Raw genomic sequence first — 17,638 nt, forward strand, 5'->3', positions numbered from 1 at the left:
TTTAAGTGGTAGAGTTGGGACGGTGGGTGATGGCTTCCATTTTTTTTTATCACTAGCACCATTCCCTGGCTGCTGGTTTGGGAAACCTGGGAGGCAGTTATGGAGCCGTCTCAATGTGTGGGCCTTCTGGAAAGTGTGACAACACCCATCTCTTGAGGGTTATAAAGTGAAACATCATAAACTTGAAGAAACAATGTGGTGTTTGATTTACTAGGGATGAAAATGTCTCCTTTCCCTTTACCTAATTAAATGAGTCATTTCTATTTCTATTTTCTATCTCTAGATGCCCAAATTTCAGAGGTCAGTGGGGAAATTACTGGTACATGGGTGCCAAATGTGACCAACTCTGGAATACTCTAGACCTGGTTTTAATAGCAGTGCTCCCTGGACTAGGACTGGCTTTATTAGTTGGCGTAATAATGCAGACTGTCCACTACTGTCAAAAGAGGTCAAAGCAGAAAGCTCAGGACCGGTAAGATATTTTCAAATTTCTCTGAATATGTTGGCCAGCACATGCCCCAGTTACTATGATGATGATGATGATGATGATGATGATGATGATAAGAAGACAAAGAAGAAGATGATGATGATATTTCCCTGTCTTTAGATACTTGATCTGTTTGCACACTTACCCAGTTGGGCTACATGGTGGGCCTCCATAGGGTAATTCAAGGATGTACAGATAAGGGCCAGGAAGCCTGAGCTCTACCCTATGTTTCAAGTCTCACTTAGCCACATTACCTTGCTCCAGTCACTCAACCCCTCTATTATTTTGGCTTGCTCATCTATAAAATGGAGATGATGATAGCTCACATCTCTATAGAACGTTAAAGTTTGCATAGTACCTTACACATATTACCTTATTTAATCCTCTTCACACCAGTCCTGTGAAGTAGGCATTGTTAACCTTTTACATTTAAGGGAACTGAGGTTTAGAAAGGTTAAGTGAAGGGGCAGCCAGGTGGCACAGTGGATAGAGCACTGGCCCTGGAGTCAGGAATACTTGAGTTCAAATCCGGCCTCAAACACTTAATAATTACCTAGCTGTGTGGCCTTGGGCAAGCCACTTAACCCCATTGCCCTGCAAAAACTACAAAAAAAAGGTTCAGTGACTTAGCCATGGTCACAGAGCTCCTAAGTATTCAAGGTGAGATTGAAACCCAGGTCCACTCAGGTCCAAGTCCAGCTATTCTTACTACTTCCTTCATAGGGTTGTCATAAAGATCAAAGGAGATGAATTGTGAGAAAAAGCTCTATGAACATTAGATGGTACATATAGAAATAGATGTTACTGAAATATGTAATAAGTTTGCAGAAGAATTCAGCCACAACAGAGATGCAAAGTAGAGGTATAGTAAGAGAGGAAACTGATGGTGGTAGCAGTGGGAATTTCTTCCACTTTGGAAGAAATATATTTTATTTTTTCCCTCAAGAATATGTTTTTGGGGGTGGCTAGGTGGCACAGTGGATAGAGCACTGGCATTGGAGTCAGGAGTACCTGAGTTCAAATCCAGCCTCAGACACTTAATAATTACCTAGCAGTGTGGCCTTGAGCAAGCCACTTAACCCCATTGCCTTGAAAAAAAAAACTAAAAAAAGGATATTTTTTTTTCCTCTCAACACATTCAATTTTGATCACTGTATAGCATGGAAACCATGTAAAAATTATCAGACTGCCTTCTGTGGGGGGGGAAGGGAGGGTGGGTAGAAAATTATAAAATTCATAACCTTACAAAAATGATAGGTAGAAACTACTATTTTATATAAATGGAAAACAAATAAAATATTTTAAAAAACAAACAAAAAAAAAGACCAAAGACCATTTCAAGACTTCATCGTCACTGAGCCAACCCATTGAATCTCATTGCTGTTACAGTCTTTTAGTTGTCAGCTTCATTAATACCAGAACAAAGGATCATAAATACTAGCTAGAGACAGGCAAGGTTGCACTTTGTCAAAGAATTTACATCATTCATTTTACACGTTGTTCAGGAGATGGTAGAGAGGCTTTCATCTTAATTTTTGGGGGGCATACGTGGGTACACAATTTGATTTTTGTCCTTTGTTCTCAAAAAGGGCCATGACGTCAGAGAGGTGATGCCATGACAAGTACATGAATTGGATTTGAATAAGACTAGTCACTAGTCTCACTTTCTCTTTCAAAGCCATCTGGGTCCAATGGCCAGATAGGGAGATGACTCTGGATGCAAGGCAATCAGGGTTAAGTGACTTGCCCAAAGTCACACGGCTAGTATATCTGAAGCTGAGTTCGAGCTCATGTCCTCCTGACTCCAAGGTCAGTGCTCTATCCACTGTGCAACCTAGCTGCTCCATACATCCAATACGATCAAGGTCCTCAATTGATTACTCTTTTTCACTAGTCCTGTTTCTTCCTCTGTAACATCAGTATAACAATAATTAATCATAAAGATCTAATGAGATAACAGGTATAAAAATATTTTGGAGAGCAAAAATTTTTTGTTGTTTTTTTTTTAAAAAAAGGTGCATACAAATGTATTAATCACAGGCTTCCTCTGGGAAACTGACCTACCTTGCTCCAGGTAAGATAAGATATGAATTAGTAGGAACACCTGAATTTTGCACTTATCCATTATTAAAATATATACTTCCTCTTTGCACATTATTTATAGGAGAGTTAAAAATGTCAAAATTCAGTTGTTATTGACACCTTTGGGATCATCAAAAAAAAGTGATTTGTAAGCCATAAGCAAATATGGTACTCTAATTTTGTTTTCATGTTGGTTTTTTCTATTCCAGCCAAGAGGAGGCTGCACCAAGACTCCAATCCCAGTGGAATGCTGCTTACGACCCTGATAGGGCACCTTCTCAACATCTGCCTCGTCAGGTAAACGTGAAACAATGGAATTCATTAGTCAGGATCACTTGATGGCTACACAGTACCAAACTTTCCTAGGTTTAGATTAGAAAGTCAAAGGAGTTTCCTAAAATTAGCAAACTAGCTAGAGATGTATAATTTCTGTGGTGAATTCCACAAGGTGGCCCAAATACAATATTCCCTGACTGGCTGGTACATTTTCAATATTGACTTTGATATTTGATAACTGCTTAGAAGCTGAGCCAATTTCTGATTTTTCATGCAGATTGACTTGTGATATTTTTCAGAAGCTTGCAGCAAGCCATTGCCTTTTCAGGCACTAACCTTTTAAAATTTGCTAGCAATCAGAGTGGAGTGGGTAGAGGTGAGACCCACATCGTGGTTTCCTTTTTCCATTTAGCTTGTGGTTTTTCAAGTTGTCCCACCTTAGCCTTAAATTCAGTGTTTCTCTGGGAGTAGGCTATGCAACAATGTTGTGTTTTCAGTTGAAGAATTCATCACTGCCCTTTTTCCCTTGAAAAATTCTTGTGTTGGATTTCAGGCTTATGTGGTTTTGCCATTTCCATAGGACATAACACTCTTGTATCAGTTTCAACTGGTAAATTCTCTAAAGAAGGCAGGCCAAAAAAAAAAAAAAAAAAAAAACCTTATGCACTAGTGAGAGGCCCAAGTGATGGAAAAATTCTCAAAATCATATAAATGAATCCTGGAGTGGCTTAGCCTCATAGAAAAGGAGCCAGCTATTTAGAAACAGCTGCTGAGATTGAGCAGGAAACTTGTATTTTTGTTTTTGTTTTTTAATTTCACAATGATGATCAAAGATTATAAATTTATTGAATTATATTTTTCAAACATAATTCACTAGAAGTGGTATGAGACTATGTATAAAACTTTTCATTTCACAAAAAACAGTCATATTATTTTCCCAATAATGTATAAGCCATTGCAGTTCTTTTAAAAAAGCATTTATTAAATGCCTACTATGAATCAGGGGAAAGCTTGAGTGAAAGGATACATAAAGGCAGGAAATATGTCTAGGGAACAGTTAGGATTCCGGTTCGCCTAGCATAGAGAGTGAATAAAGGAGAATAAGGTGAACTCTGGCTGCAAAGTTAGGTGGGTGCCATCTTGTAGAGGACTTCAACCGCTAGGAGGAGCAATTTGTATTTGATCCTAGAGATAACTGAAAGTTTTTAATCACTAGAGTGGGATACTCAGAACTAGCCCTGAAAAAAAAGGATTTTTTGGATATCTTTGGACAGAATGGATTAAAGAGGGAAAAAACTAGAAGCATGTAGACCTTTTCAGAGGCCATTATTATAGGCTAGGTGAGGGTTGCTGGGGGTGTAAAATAGAATAGCAGTCCTGTCTGGGAGTAGAGAGAATTGGCTAGATCTATAGGAGGTATGGAGGTAAAATCCAGAGCTGATATAATGAGGGAGAGAAAAGAGGGTAGGAGAACACAAGTTCTGTACCTTTGGGACTAGAAGGAAGGAGGCTGGGAAATTGGGAGAAGTAAGTTTAGGAGGGAGGACAATAATTTCTGTCTTGTTCATGTTGATTTTGAGACCTCCATAGGACATTAAAGTGGATATGCTCAGCTGGTAATTGGAAGTTGACAGCTAGATGTGAATTCCTAAAAGGAGTTCACCTTTAGGTGCTTCTAGGAAGACCTAGCTCTGAGTAGAGATCACTGATTCCTTGGGAACCAATAGGAGAACCAAGGGAGAGAACACCAGGAGGGAAGAGAGGAGGACCAAGGACAAAATCTAGGTAACTACTTACTTCAGGTAATCTAGGTATCTAGGTTCAGGCATGTGGAGACACATAAAAGATGAAAAGCAATAGCAGTGGCTACAGCACCAACCCTGGAGTCAGGAGGACCTGAGTTCAAATGTGATCTCAGACATTTAATAATTACTTAGCTGTGTGATCTCTTAACTACATTGTCTTACAAAAAAACAAAAAGAAAGAAAAGCAATAGCAGAGTATTTCTGAGTACAGTCTAAACCACATTGATAAACTTCAGTTACCTGGTTTGAATTAGAAGCTCATTTGTTTCTAATAAGAGAAAATCTCTATAGAATGTGCAGTTTAGGGCTATGGTGGTCATTGTCACAGGACTCTCATTTTGTATTATTTAGCTCCAGCTCACCTCTGGGCATCTTTCCTTCTGACCTGTTTTTGGGCAATACCCAGCGGGTGAAAGAGTAATTTCCATTTGCATCATTCAAGTGTTTAAAGTACTGAGGACATTTTCTTCTTCCAACTCATGTCCAAACGACTTTGCAGTAAGATAATATCTTCTTATCTGTGATCAGATTCTTCAAACTTGTAGAAAAAAGGAGTCATAAGAAGCCCATGTTCAGGAATCTATGGTTGAGTAAGGTCACATAAGAAAATGGAAAGGGCAAAGACTCTAGAAGAAACCTGTGGGCCCAGTACTAAGCTATTAGCAGCAAACATTGTGGTGTGGCTATTGCCTAAACATTTTCTTATTTTTAATCTCCATCTTCAGAATGGTGTAAACCATTTCCCCATTACTTTGTAAAGAGTGTTCACAATCATTTGTTTCAGTTATTTATAGTAGACTGCTTTCTTTATTCCATTTAATTTAACTTATTTATCCAGTTTACTTTATAGAGAACATGCAATCATCAATTCAGAACTAGAAAGAACCTCAGAGAGCACCCAGCCCCCTCATTTCTTAGATGAGGAAATTAAGGCCTCTGGGTAGTAAAGTATTTTCAATACTACTTCAGCAATGAGTAAATCAGTAATTTCCCTTCTTTTTCCATTTGAGGAGAGGAAAGGATCATTTGTAGGGTCATAGTGATAGAAATATTATAAAAGATTAGAAGGAAGAAGTTATCATGCTAATGGGGTGAGGACGAAGGAAGAGACTAAAGAGGGAGAGCATTCCTTTGGTTATGCCCCCATGAGATTGTATAGCCTCACAGTGTGTGTGTGTGGGGGGGGGTATGCCCTATATTGTACAGGTTTTTTTCCAAATTACTTGGAAAAAATGAATACTGGCATGTTGAGAGGGATGGTTCATGCTTCAGGTTGAGATTTGACTACTTGATTTGAGATTCTGTGATTCTCTCTGCTGGGCTACATCATCATCACCATTTCTGCTTTTCAAATAACTTTAAAATACAAAATTATTTCAAACATCATCACAGTATTATCCTTTTGTTCTAGATGAATTGAGTCACAAGAAGTCAAGTGATTTTTAGAATAACATTGGAAGTTAGTTGAGGAGTCAGGACTACAATTCAAATCTGGATGTTAGGGCAAGGTCTTAGCAACAGAAGAGGAGGGATCACTTTCCTGAATAAGACTGTTTCTAATTTCTAGAATGATAATTTCTATATAATAGTTAGAAGAACACATTTCATTACCTAATAGTGTCTACCTCTCTCTCCTCTTGAATATTTCTCCTCTCTAGGTTTTTATAACCTAGCTCTCTCCTGATTTTCTTCCTACCTATTGGACCCATTCTTCTCAATCTCTTTCAACAAGTCATCATAGGGGCGGCTAGGTGGCGCAGTGGATAGAGCACTGGCCCTGGAGTCAGGAGTACCTGAGTTCAAATTCAACCTCAGACACTTAATAATGAGCTAGATGTGTGGCCTTAGGCAAGTCACTTAACCCCACTGCCTTGCAAAAAAAAAAAAAAAACCTGAACAAGTCATAATCCTACATCATGCCCCCTGAGTGGGGGGAAATAGTCCCTGAGGCTCTGGCCTGGGCCTTCTTGTTCTACACTCTCACTGGTCACTTTAGAAGCTCCCATATGCTCAATTATCATCACTTATGAAGATGACTTCTAGGTCAATAATATTATGATATGTTTGTTGATTGATTAACTGACTTTATAAGAGTAAGGAATGGTTAGTTTTTCAGTATAGGGACTAAGAACAGGAAAGGCCAAGAGGACCACTATGATATGATATATTATCACAGAACATTAGAGTTAGAGGCCTATAATTTTACACATGAGGCAACTGAGATCCACAAAGTAAAATGACACTTGTCCAAGATCACGTAACTATTGGCACAATTCCTGCCACCAGACCCTGTGCCAAAAAAAAAAGTTCCATTTTCATATTTCCCAGCTTCCTTTCTCTTTGGCACTTAATTTATTCTCTTGGTACTGATTTCCCTCAAAGTTCCTGGTTTAACTCTTTAGAAATACATATTTTAATGAACTGTATATTTCAGTATTTGTTTCTCTCCCTTGAGAGAAATTTAGTGGGAAATCGATTAGAATTCTCATCAGTAGATGGCAGTGTCTGGCCTTCCTTATGTCCTTGAAAACATCTCTTTATCATAGTTTACAATGCTTTTTTTTCCCCTTCAAAAAGTGACCCTTGTGAAAAGAGCTTGCTTTATTCTTTCAACTATATGGCCAATATCCCTTGCAGTCCAGTTATTTGGAGAAAAATGTAACAGCTGCTTTGGTCCCTTGGAAGCTATTTCACCAGTGAGAATCACTCAATCAACAAGAATGTATTGAACTCCTGTTGTATATAGAGCTCTATATGGCCCTGGGACAGTGACAGAAGGCAAGAAGCCAGGGCCCATAAATCTGGGCACTTGGTAAGCCAGTTGGGCAAATGTGATCAAAATAATTAAACAAAGTAGGAAAGAGGAGCACTCAGGAATTGTGTGGTCTTGGAATTTGGTAGCCAGGGGTTCTGAAGAAAGATGAACCAATGAGGAGCCACGGCCCTTTGTGTAACTAACTTCATGGTAAAGTGGAAACTTGAGCTGGATGTGGAGGGGGCAAAGGGATTTGAGCAAGGGAAGGGAAAGATTATTCCTTGACTCATTCAATCATGGAATGTTCGAACAAGAAGAAACCTCAGAGAACAATCAGTTCATCCCTGTTACAGAAAGGAAACAGAGAGGAGAAGTCATTTGTCTAAGACTAAGAGTTTCTTTTAAATGTGGTGAACTTTAACCCTTTAACCCAGGCAATCTCATACCCAGGCACCTATCTGAAGGAAGTGAAAGATGCAAAGAAATATGTCATCTAAACCCTAAATTTTACAGCAGCTTTTCCAGTGGTAATAACAATGAAATGAAATGAAAGGCTGTCATGAGTCAGAAGCATTTATTATCTGCTGTGTTCTAGGAACTGTGCTAGATAAAAAAGAAACTTTGAATAAAAAGACAAAAGTGAAATAATCCCTTGCCCTCAAGGAATGACTAAAAAAACTGGTATAGCAATAATAATAATGATGATGATGACAACTAACACCTATCTAGCACTTTGAGGTTTCCAAATCTCTTTATCAATATTATCTCATTTGATCCTCACAACAACCCTGGGAAGTGAGTACTGTCATTCTCCCCATTTTACCATCGAGGAAACTGAGGCAGACTTCACTGAGGCAGTGAAGTGACTTGCCCAGGGTCACATTGCCAGTAAGGATCTGAGGTTGGATTTGAGCTCAAGTTTTACTGACTCTATCCATTGCTTTGAAGGTAATGGAATATCATGGGATAGTACAAAGAAGAGTTCTGAGAAGCAGAGAGATTTGTATGAATGGATGCAGAGTGAATGCAGAGAAATGATCATAATGATATCCCTAATGACTTCATTTCATTTCCCTTTGTAACATGCTGACTGTATCTACCAAAGCTGTTCTATAGCTCCCATGATGCCTTAATTTACTGTCAGCCCTCTGAATAACATTGGGCACGAAACTTAGCAGATCTCTGATCCGTTTCAAGGATGTCCTCCTTTCTTTGTGATTATCATATCAATTGTTCTTGTCCTCCGATTTTCATAAATTCACTCACGTCTATGGGTTTTCAGGTTAATATTTCCTACTGTGTCATAGGAACATTGCACAATATGATTTGGTCAACCATTCCCCAATTAAGGGCACCTTTGTTTTAGGTTGTCTTGCTGACATAAAAAGTACCATGTATATATTGTTCATGAGATCTTTCTTTTGTCCTCCTTGGGGGATAGGCTTCATATGAATCAAGGGGCATAGGACCTTTTTAGCATGGCTCCGACTTGTTTTCCAGAAGCATTGTACCAATTCATAACTGTGCCAAAAATGCATTAGGATGCCTCTATTCACTGCATCATGTACCATTTGTATGATTTTTTTTCCAGTCTGATGGATATGAGGTAAAAGCTCAGTTTTTCATTTATACTTATCATTAGTGATTTTCCCTTTTATTTTTTACATGCTTAGCTAATTTTGTAACATGCTTTGCAAACTTTAAACTATTTCATAAGGGCTAGCTATTTAAATTGTTAAAAATAATAACTTTTCAATCTGACCTCAGACACTTCATAATTACCTAGCTGTGTGACCTTGGGCAAGTCACTTAACCCCATTGCCTTGTAAAAAAAACCCTAAAAATAAAAATAATAACTTTTAAAATAATAATAATAATAATAATAATGAAAACTTTAAAAATAATAATTTGTTGCTAAAAATAATAGCTTCCAAGCACTAGATAGGAGACCAGGTCTGCCATTAACTGTATTACCTTAAGTAAGTCACTTTAACTCCTCTAGGCCTGTACCTCCAAGAAAATGAGGCATTCGACTATATGACAAATTAAAAACATTTATTAAGTGCATACTATGAGCCAGTCATTATGCTAGAAAAATTCCATCTAGCTCTAACAATGTGTCATTTTAGTATCCTTAAGTCTTTTTTTCTTGTACAAAGAGCCTTTTTTATCATTTGTCCTTCAGAAACAAGTTGGCAAACACTGACACAATGTCTTCTCTTCCTTCCCCTAAGCCCTCCCATTCAGTCCTTCTAGGGAGTATGAGAAAGCTGCCAGGATGAAACATATTTCAAGGTTCCTCAGGGACCCCTCTTTGGCTTGTCTTTCCTCTATTGCACTGCCCAGTACAAGGAAGCTGACTTCACCTATGAACAAACCCATTCTGGGAGCCCAAGCCCTTCAGGGATTAAGGGTAGAGGAGGAAGGGGATGGTCACAGAAGTAGCCCCCAGAGACCCAGGAATCTTGACTCATTCCCACTGGTTCCTGGATGGGAGAAGAGAGAAAGGGAAATCTTTGAGTAATCCTTCTCCCTGGCTGAACTGGGTGTTGGGATGGAGAAAAGAAGGAGGCCCAGTAAAGCTGAAGAGTAGTCAGAATGTTGGACAGAAGTCCTGCAAATCCTTCCAGGATGCAAGGGATACTCCACAAGGTGGTGTAGGTTCAGGTCCTAGAGCCTTACCCCCCTCAAGGAAGCTTGTGCTTAATGAGCCACATACACAGATCTCCCAATCTTTGCATCTAAGCCACTTCAGATGAAACTGTGTAACTTCCTTTCCTGAAGTGACTTGTCCAAGGTCACACAGCTAGTGAGGCTGAATTTGAATTCAGGAGGAGTCTTTCTGACTTCAGTCCTAGTGTTCTACCCACTGAGTCACCTGATGATGAGGATGATGTTTGTCCTTCATTCTCTCTTCTTTATTTTTTTCTTTTTTTTCTTTTATTAAAGATTTTATTTGAGTTTTATAATTTCCCTCCCCCACCCCCTACAGAAGGCAATTTGCCATTGTTTCCATGGTATACATTGATCCAAATTGAGTGTGATGAGAGAAATCATAACCTTAAGAAACATAAAGTCTAAGAGAGAGCAAGATCAAACAATAAGATATCTGTTTTGTTTTCTAAGTTAAAGGGAATAGTCCTTGGTCTTTGTCCAAACTCCACAGCTCTTTATCTGGATCCAGATGGTATTCTCCATCACAGAAACCCTAAAATTGTCCCTGATTGTTGCACTGATGGAATGAGCGAGTCCATCAAGGTTGGTCATTGCCCCCATACAACCCTCTCATTTTAAAGTAAAAGAGAGGTCCAAAGTCACATAGCTAGAGAGTGAGTAGCAAAGCCAGGGCTCTGTCTTGTGACTCTGGCCAGTAAAGATTTCACTGTTCATTTGTATAGTCACCACTGATCTTAACTAAATCATTGTTGAAAACATATTCAATTAGACTGGCCCTAGCACCTCTTCCCCATGAATTACATCCATGCTTGGTATTTCTTCACTGAGAAAAAGGTTCATTTGTCCCATTTTTATCTTGTCCATGACAAGACTGTCTTCCCAGTCCTATGATCATCACTCTTTAACAGCTTTTGCACAGCACATGATCTTTCTGTGTCAGAGAGATTTACATGTATTGTACTTGGTCTCCATGATTAGAATGGAAGATCTTTACAGGCAGGGGCTGCTTTTTCCCACTTTGTATCCCTAGGGCTTAGCACAATGCCTTAAATATCTTAAGTACTTTGATTGCCTGTCTCAGAGACAGTAGAAGGGGATAAGATAGTTGCATAAATTGAATACATCAAATTTTTTTAGGGGTTTTTTTGCAAGGCAATGGGGTTAAGTGGCTTGCCCAAGGCCACAGAGCTAGGTCATTATGAAGTGTCTGAGACTGGATTTGAACCCAGGTACTCCTGACTCCAGGGCCGGTGCCTTATCCACTACGCCACCTAGCTGCCCGAATGCATCAAATATTTCTGGAGGATCTACCAGGTTTGAAGCCTGGTAATATGCATTCTGCCTATCTCATAGTGTGGTTGGGAGGTGCCTAAGTTGTAGGGACATAAAGCAAGAACCAAGAGAGAGCTGTCCCTCTGGAAACTTCGACTCAGGTTCCAGATGGCATGCATCTGGCAGAAGGCACTTTGTTCTACAAATAGGATTCAGGGGACAGAGGAGCACAGAAGGATTGAAGAAAAAAGTGGCATCTGAGCTGAACTGAGTGGATAAATTGGGGAGGTAGGAACATCTTCGTCAAGTGACTGCCAAGAGTAAAAGATACCAGAGTTAGCTAAGAATAAGCCTTTGCTCCCTGAACAATGAAGAAAGACCTCCTGTTGCTCTGGTATTTCAAGGTCTGCAAAATACTTCTCTTCCAATTCCCATGGGATGGTGGGAGTATAAATAAGGGAACTCCATTTTATAGAGGAGAAAACCTCATTTCTATTAAGTTAAATGTTGTGTCCACCAACATCTAACAAGAGAATTTCAAAACCAGAATTTCAAAGTTTCCAGCTCTCTTTCCTCCACGCCATGCTGACTAGTCTCGTTTGGCACCACTATTAATAAGGGAGTAGTTGAAGATAAAGTATGGCAAGCATCTGGCTCCCTACCAGATGATGAAGACTTGGAAGCATGATATGGCATCTCTTTTGATTGTGAATAAGAGGGAAACCTTAGGCTCTTCTCCTAGATAGGTAATATGACTAAAAAGATGCTCTACTGAGAAAGATCTTAGAGCGAGATGTGTAGATTTGGGGGTTACCCGTATAGAGAGATGAGAAATGAAGCCATAGAAATACATGAGAGCCCTGAGGAAGAAAATGTGGTTGGAAGAGGGCCTAGGACAAGACTTGGGGGGGGGAAGAATGAGGAGGTCTGTAAAAGGAGACAGGGAAACAACTCTGAGAAGTAATAGAAAGTTCACAGAAGCCAGAGAAGTTTAGATTTTCAAAGACACAGTTTTCCTTATCAACCAATGTTTCAGAGTGGCTGGTGAGGATTTCTCTTTTCCTTTTTTGGGGGGTGGTAGTAAGGATGGGGAGAGAATAGATGATTGTTCCTTTATACATATTAAGAATTCCCTTTGCACCAATGTAGATTTGTAAACTGTACCTTGGAGACAAAGAGAGATTAAGTGTCCATACAGCCTTTATGTTCCCACAAGATTTGAACCTAATTCTAGGGCTGGTCTGCAACACCCTGCTGCTTCTCGTTTCTATTTTCTTTAACAATCTTAATCGAGGTTTCTTTTGAATAATCTAAAAAGTTTCCATTTCTAGGATGGAGACTGGCTCTGTGTCTGATTGTCCAGCTTCACACAATGAGTGGATACATGTACCAGATAGCCTTTGAAATCCAGACCTCTGCAGCCCACACATTCTTTCTTCCCTTCCCCTTTCCCTATCTCTTTTCCCTTCCACATCCCCTTCCTAGTAATCTTGCAAGGAATAGAAAGTAGCAATTCACAGGTAGTAACAGCCTGGGAAAACCTTTGCAATTTCTTTTTTTTTTAAGGTTTTTGTGTTTTGTTTTGTTTTTTTTTTGCAAGGCAATGGAGTTGTGGCTTGGCCAAGGCCACACACCTGGGTAGTTATGAAGAGACTGAGGCCGGATGTGAACTCAGGTATTCCTGATTCCAGGGCCGTGCTCTATCCACTGTGCCAACTAGCCACCCCCAACTCGGCAATTTGTTATTGCAAATTGGCTTTCGTTCTAATCTAATTGGAGTTTGATGGGAAGGGGTTGGGGTTCAGGGGGTGCAAGGCCAGACTGTTTCTGAGCAGCGAAGTGGGTCATCTTTGCTTATGATCCTCTCACCCCCTCTTTCCAACCCCCAATTTCATCACTTAGCTATGTAGCTCACCTCAGCCCCTGAAGTGTTTGCCTTGTAGGTCTGGAGATATTTCTTTAGAACCCTGAGAAATGTAGTTGGAGGCCTTTTCCAAAAAAAGCCTACAGTGAATTGCAACAATCCTTCTTTGCTCTAGGAGACATTAAATGCAATATTTAGTGGAGAGATCAGAGCTGGGGCTGACCAGCCTCATAAAAAACACTAAGAAAGAGTGAAAGTGGTCATTTGGTGAAGTAGCTGACTGGGAAGGGAGAAAGAAAAACCACTGAGTATAAAATATCATAATCTAATCCTTTCTGGAGGCCAGCACTCCCCCCCCAAGAAAATGGCTAGGAAATGGTACTTCTGCACTTATGCCATCCCCCCAATCAGACTGGGATGTCCCAGACCTGGGAGAAATGGGGCAATGCTATCAATTTCCAAGTAGCCCACAGGCTCAGCCATACTTAAAGTCAGAGAATTTTCCTGAGACTGGCTGCTTGGTCTTAACCTAGGTACTGTATGACTTGAGAATGGGCACCTCAGATCCCTCTCTTGAACCCAGGATGCACCTCTGATTCTGCCAAGTAGTCCCAGTATAAAAATTGCTAAAATCTAGACATCCTATCTCTCAGTATGGAGGGGACTGGGGTCTTGGGGAAGAGGAGGGGTTTTCTCCATATTCAGCCTCTCCTCTTTAGCTCTAAAAGCCAAGGCCAAATCACTGCAAAATCAAAGCTTTGTTTTTGGAGGCAGAGGACAAGGAGTTGGCAGTTAAAAGTAATGAGCTCATGGGCCAGCAGATATCACTTAATAGTCCTGTGCACTATTTCCTCACCTGTAAAAGTAGGGAGAATCAAAGATATGCTTCACCTGCCTCAAGGAACTGTTTGTGATGAAGTCTAGCTGGGCAGGCAAGCAGAATGGGAAGCTGGGAAGGACTTTGAAAGCCAGCCATTGCAGACTAGCTTAGTGTTCCAAGTGATGATGGGGGGCAACATTTGTTCATGGGTCATGCCGCATGCCCCAAATATCCAGTAAATGCCCACTAGATAGATGGAGGGCGTTTTCTGGAGAGGGGCACCCCCTCCAGATGCTTACATTCATTCAGACTCAAGCATCCCGCACAGGTTCACTGCTGGCTCTGAATATGTGCAAGATAATTGGATGGATGGAGGGAGAGAGGGAGGGCAGGAGGGCGGGAACAGGGAAGGCTGTCCTTAGGAGATGGTGTCTGAGCTGAGCCAGCAAGGACACAGCCAGAGGTGAGGAAAGAGTTTATTCCAGACATCCGGGCAGCCAGTGAAAGATATGGAGGTAAGAGAACTGGTCATTCATGGTGGATGCTCAGAACAAAGTGGGGGGGGGATTGAAATAGCCCTTGAGATTCCTGGGGCTCATCAAGGCGAGGACTCCCTTAAGCCAGGCCACTTTTATCCCATCCATTTGAGTTCAGCTTTGGATTGCTGAATATTTCCTTCCTCTGGAGAACCTCCCCAGACTGCTTCTAGCCCTTTCCTAGTGACTTTTCAATTTCTTGTCTGCCGCTAAGGAGCTTATGGATGTTATTCTGTCCTGGTCCCCTTTTCTGCCTATATGTGTCCCTGGGTATATCCTTTAGGGCACTCTCTGAGCACAAGGGACTGTTGCTAATAGGCTTCAGCTTACTTAAAGCCAACATGTGTTTTTTTCCATTACCCTTTGGGTCTTCTGAGATCCATGTTCCATGAGCTAGGGCGATACAAGCATTTTTGGAAAAATTGGGGGGGGGGGTTAAGCAAATGGGTTTTTGCAGCCGTCAGCAGCTTGGGATCACTGACAATTCTTCGTGATTTCCTAAGGAGAATCCAGTCTCTCCTCCTCCTCTATTCTAGGCCCATATCATTTTCCATCTGCTGCAAGGGTACACGATACATCCTAACTTACTATCTCAGCAGCCTATGAAGTGGATCCAATTTACACATCATAATCTGGACTATGTGCATCTATGCATTCTTTAGCCATTTGGTTGAGATCCCTGAGAATTGAAGACTAATTCAAAATGTGGTTCCCACCCTCAAATAAATCAAACTGTTATTTCCAACTTTCTAAACCTCAGAATTCTTCTGAGAACTGCCAGACTACAAGTCTCAAACTGTAAAAAAGGAAACGAAATCACCCAGAATTTAAAGAGTGTTTCTAGCTTGCTTACCTAGAAAGTAGTGGGAGGCAGCAAAACTCTGTTAGATTTTTAGCATATTTTACCATTTACTGTCTCTTTGGAAATAAGTTTGTACCTTTCTTACTTGTAAAATGTAGTACACCGGAAAGCATTTGGACATAACATACGCATGTGAGTGCCAAAAATATGGTCTAATCTTGGAGGGCTATAGTAGCCTATTTTTCATGTCTTCCACAGAAAATGTAACTACTGTATTTTCAGCCGAGTGAGCATTTTTTTTTAAAATAAGAGTATGTTAGTACAGATTGCAGAGAGGTGGGGTTGGAAAATGGGAGACTGTATGCATAGGCTATATTGCTGGGGTAAAAATAGTGGAGATTATAAGAAGGGGCATCTAAATGAAAAGAGGTTATTAACAGGAATTAACTATGAAATAAAAAATGAATAATAATTTGGTTTGTGCATAGTTCTGTTTCTAGAGGGAGGTAAATTGCAAAGATCTTGGAGAAACTATCTGTTTTCCGCCCTCACCCCGTTTTCTACCTATATGTGTCCTTGGAGACACATATCTGTTTCCCCCTGTTCCTGGAAGACTCGGCCCTTCTTGATATTCCTGGTTCCCAGCTGAGGCAGCAGGACAGACGATAACCTTGACTTGGCCCCAATTTCACCTGTTCTGTGAACAAATCAAGTCTAGACTTAAATCCTATAAATTTATTCCACAAAAGGGAAATTGAGTCAGCAGGGAAAATTTAGCAAACCCAACCCATAGCCCATCCCATAAAAGCTTCTGCAATATTAGTGCTAATATGCAGATCACCCCTTGAAGTATATGCAAAGACCCTCAGAAATCAAGCCCAGGTAGATATTGCTCACCTAAGGTTATAAAATCCTCCAACTGGTTTGTCTCACTCTAATATGGTTATTATCCAGTTGGAGATAAAGGGCTGCTGGGGCAGCTAGGTGGTGCAGTGGACAGAGCACCAGTCCTGGAGTCAGGAGTACCTGGGTTCAAATCGGAGCTCAGACACTTCATAATTACCTAGCTGTGTGGCTTTAGGCAAGCCTCTTAACTCCATTGCCTTGCAAAAAAAAAAAAAAAAAACCTTTAAAAAAAGAAAGAAAAGAGATAAAGGGCTGCTGACTTTACAGTGTGGTTGGTGCCTAATGGTAACCATTCCATGTTTTGGAAGGTGACATGCAAACAGAAATTGACCCCTGCCTCCAGTTTTGATCCTGACATGCTAATGGAGTCTTCTTTTCTTTTCCCACTAACCTAGTCTTAAACTAAGAAATAGGATTTTAGTAAGTTCTCACATTTTAGAAGCTTTTTGTACACATGCAACACTAGAGGGCATACACTCATTGATGAGATCAAGGATCTGCCAAACTATCAGAATATTGACCAGAGGTAATCTTCTACATAGCCCTTCTATTCTCTTCTTTCGTCATTGTCATCTCCAGCCCCAGTCTTCAACTGTCTTCTTCATATCGGAGGAGAGTCCAGTGTTTTCAAGCATAAAATAATAATGATGAGCATAGTAACTAGAAAACAAGCAACATATGATTATCTACAGCTGGATAATCCATAGAGGTTGGCATGCAACCCAGGGGGATCAGGGCATGAGGCCTGGTTTTCATGGGAATTAATCCAGCTGGCAGCATCCCTCCACCTAGTGCTAGACTAACAGACATGGTAATGTTGCTAGGAGGATTCACTAACACTTGAGCCTATGATTATAGGTTAATAAATATCTTAGATCTCTATTATACATAATTGACATGAATTTGGGTATGTTTTAGAAAGTAGCCACTCCATGATATACACCAGTAGAACTAGATACAGCTATATAACCAAGTGAACAAATTCTAGTTAGCTAAACACTCCCTGTTAGTTCATCAAATCATATGATTTGTTTTCTCGCTCGAGAAAGCGATCACGAGAGCTTATAGAGAGAAGAAAAACAAGCAGACATTGGGATTATAAAACCAGGAAGCTATTTTTCCTAAGCCTCCACTCCAACAAACTATAAAACCAGAGGTCTGGCAGAGGAGCTGACGCAAATGTAGCAGGAGTCAGTACTTCATGCAATGACAGGGAGAGTCAACATCATAGATAGCAACCAGCATCTCGAAGAAGCTTGGCAGGGAATAATGGTAGGGCAGGTGGAAAGAGATCCAGTTTAGTAGTGGGGCAGGTCTTTAACACATTTTCAAAAAATCATCTTTGCAATTGATAGGG

The 17,638-nt window shown here is 40.4% G+C and overlaps 1 protein-coding gene across 4 annotated transcripts in view; it reads left to right on the top strand.

Annotated features, from left to right (window-relative positions):
* The first annotated feature begins 14,448 nt into the window (after positions 1-14,448).
* Positions 14,449-17,638, top strand: part of LOC141501848 (zinc finger protein 711-like) — an 82,042-nt gene continuing 78,852 nt past the window's right edge. For all 4 annotated transcript variants that reach the window (XM_074206204.1, XM_074206207.1, XM_074206210.1 and 1 more), the window contains exon 1: positions 14,449-14,552. In XM_074206204.1, coding sequence (XP_074062305.1) covers positions 14,547-14,552 — 6 coding nt within the window. In that variant the 5' untranslated portion in view covers positions 14,449-14,546. The remainder of the gene's footprint in view (positions 14,553-17,638) is intronic.

The sequence above is a fragment of the Macrotis lagotis genome, chromosome X, assembly GCF_037893015.1.
Source record: "Macrotis lagotis isolate mMagLag1 chromosome X, bilby.v1.9.chrom.fasta, whole genome shotgun sequence".
Lineage (NCBI taxonomy): Eukaryota > Metazoa > Chordata > Mammalia > Peramelemorphia > Peramelidae > Macrotis > Macrotis lagotis.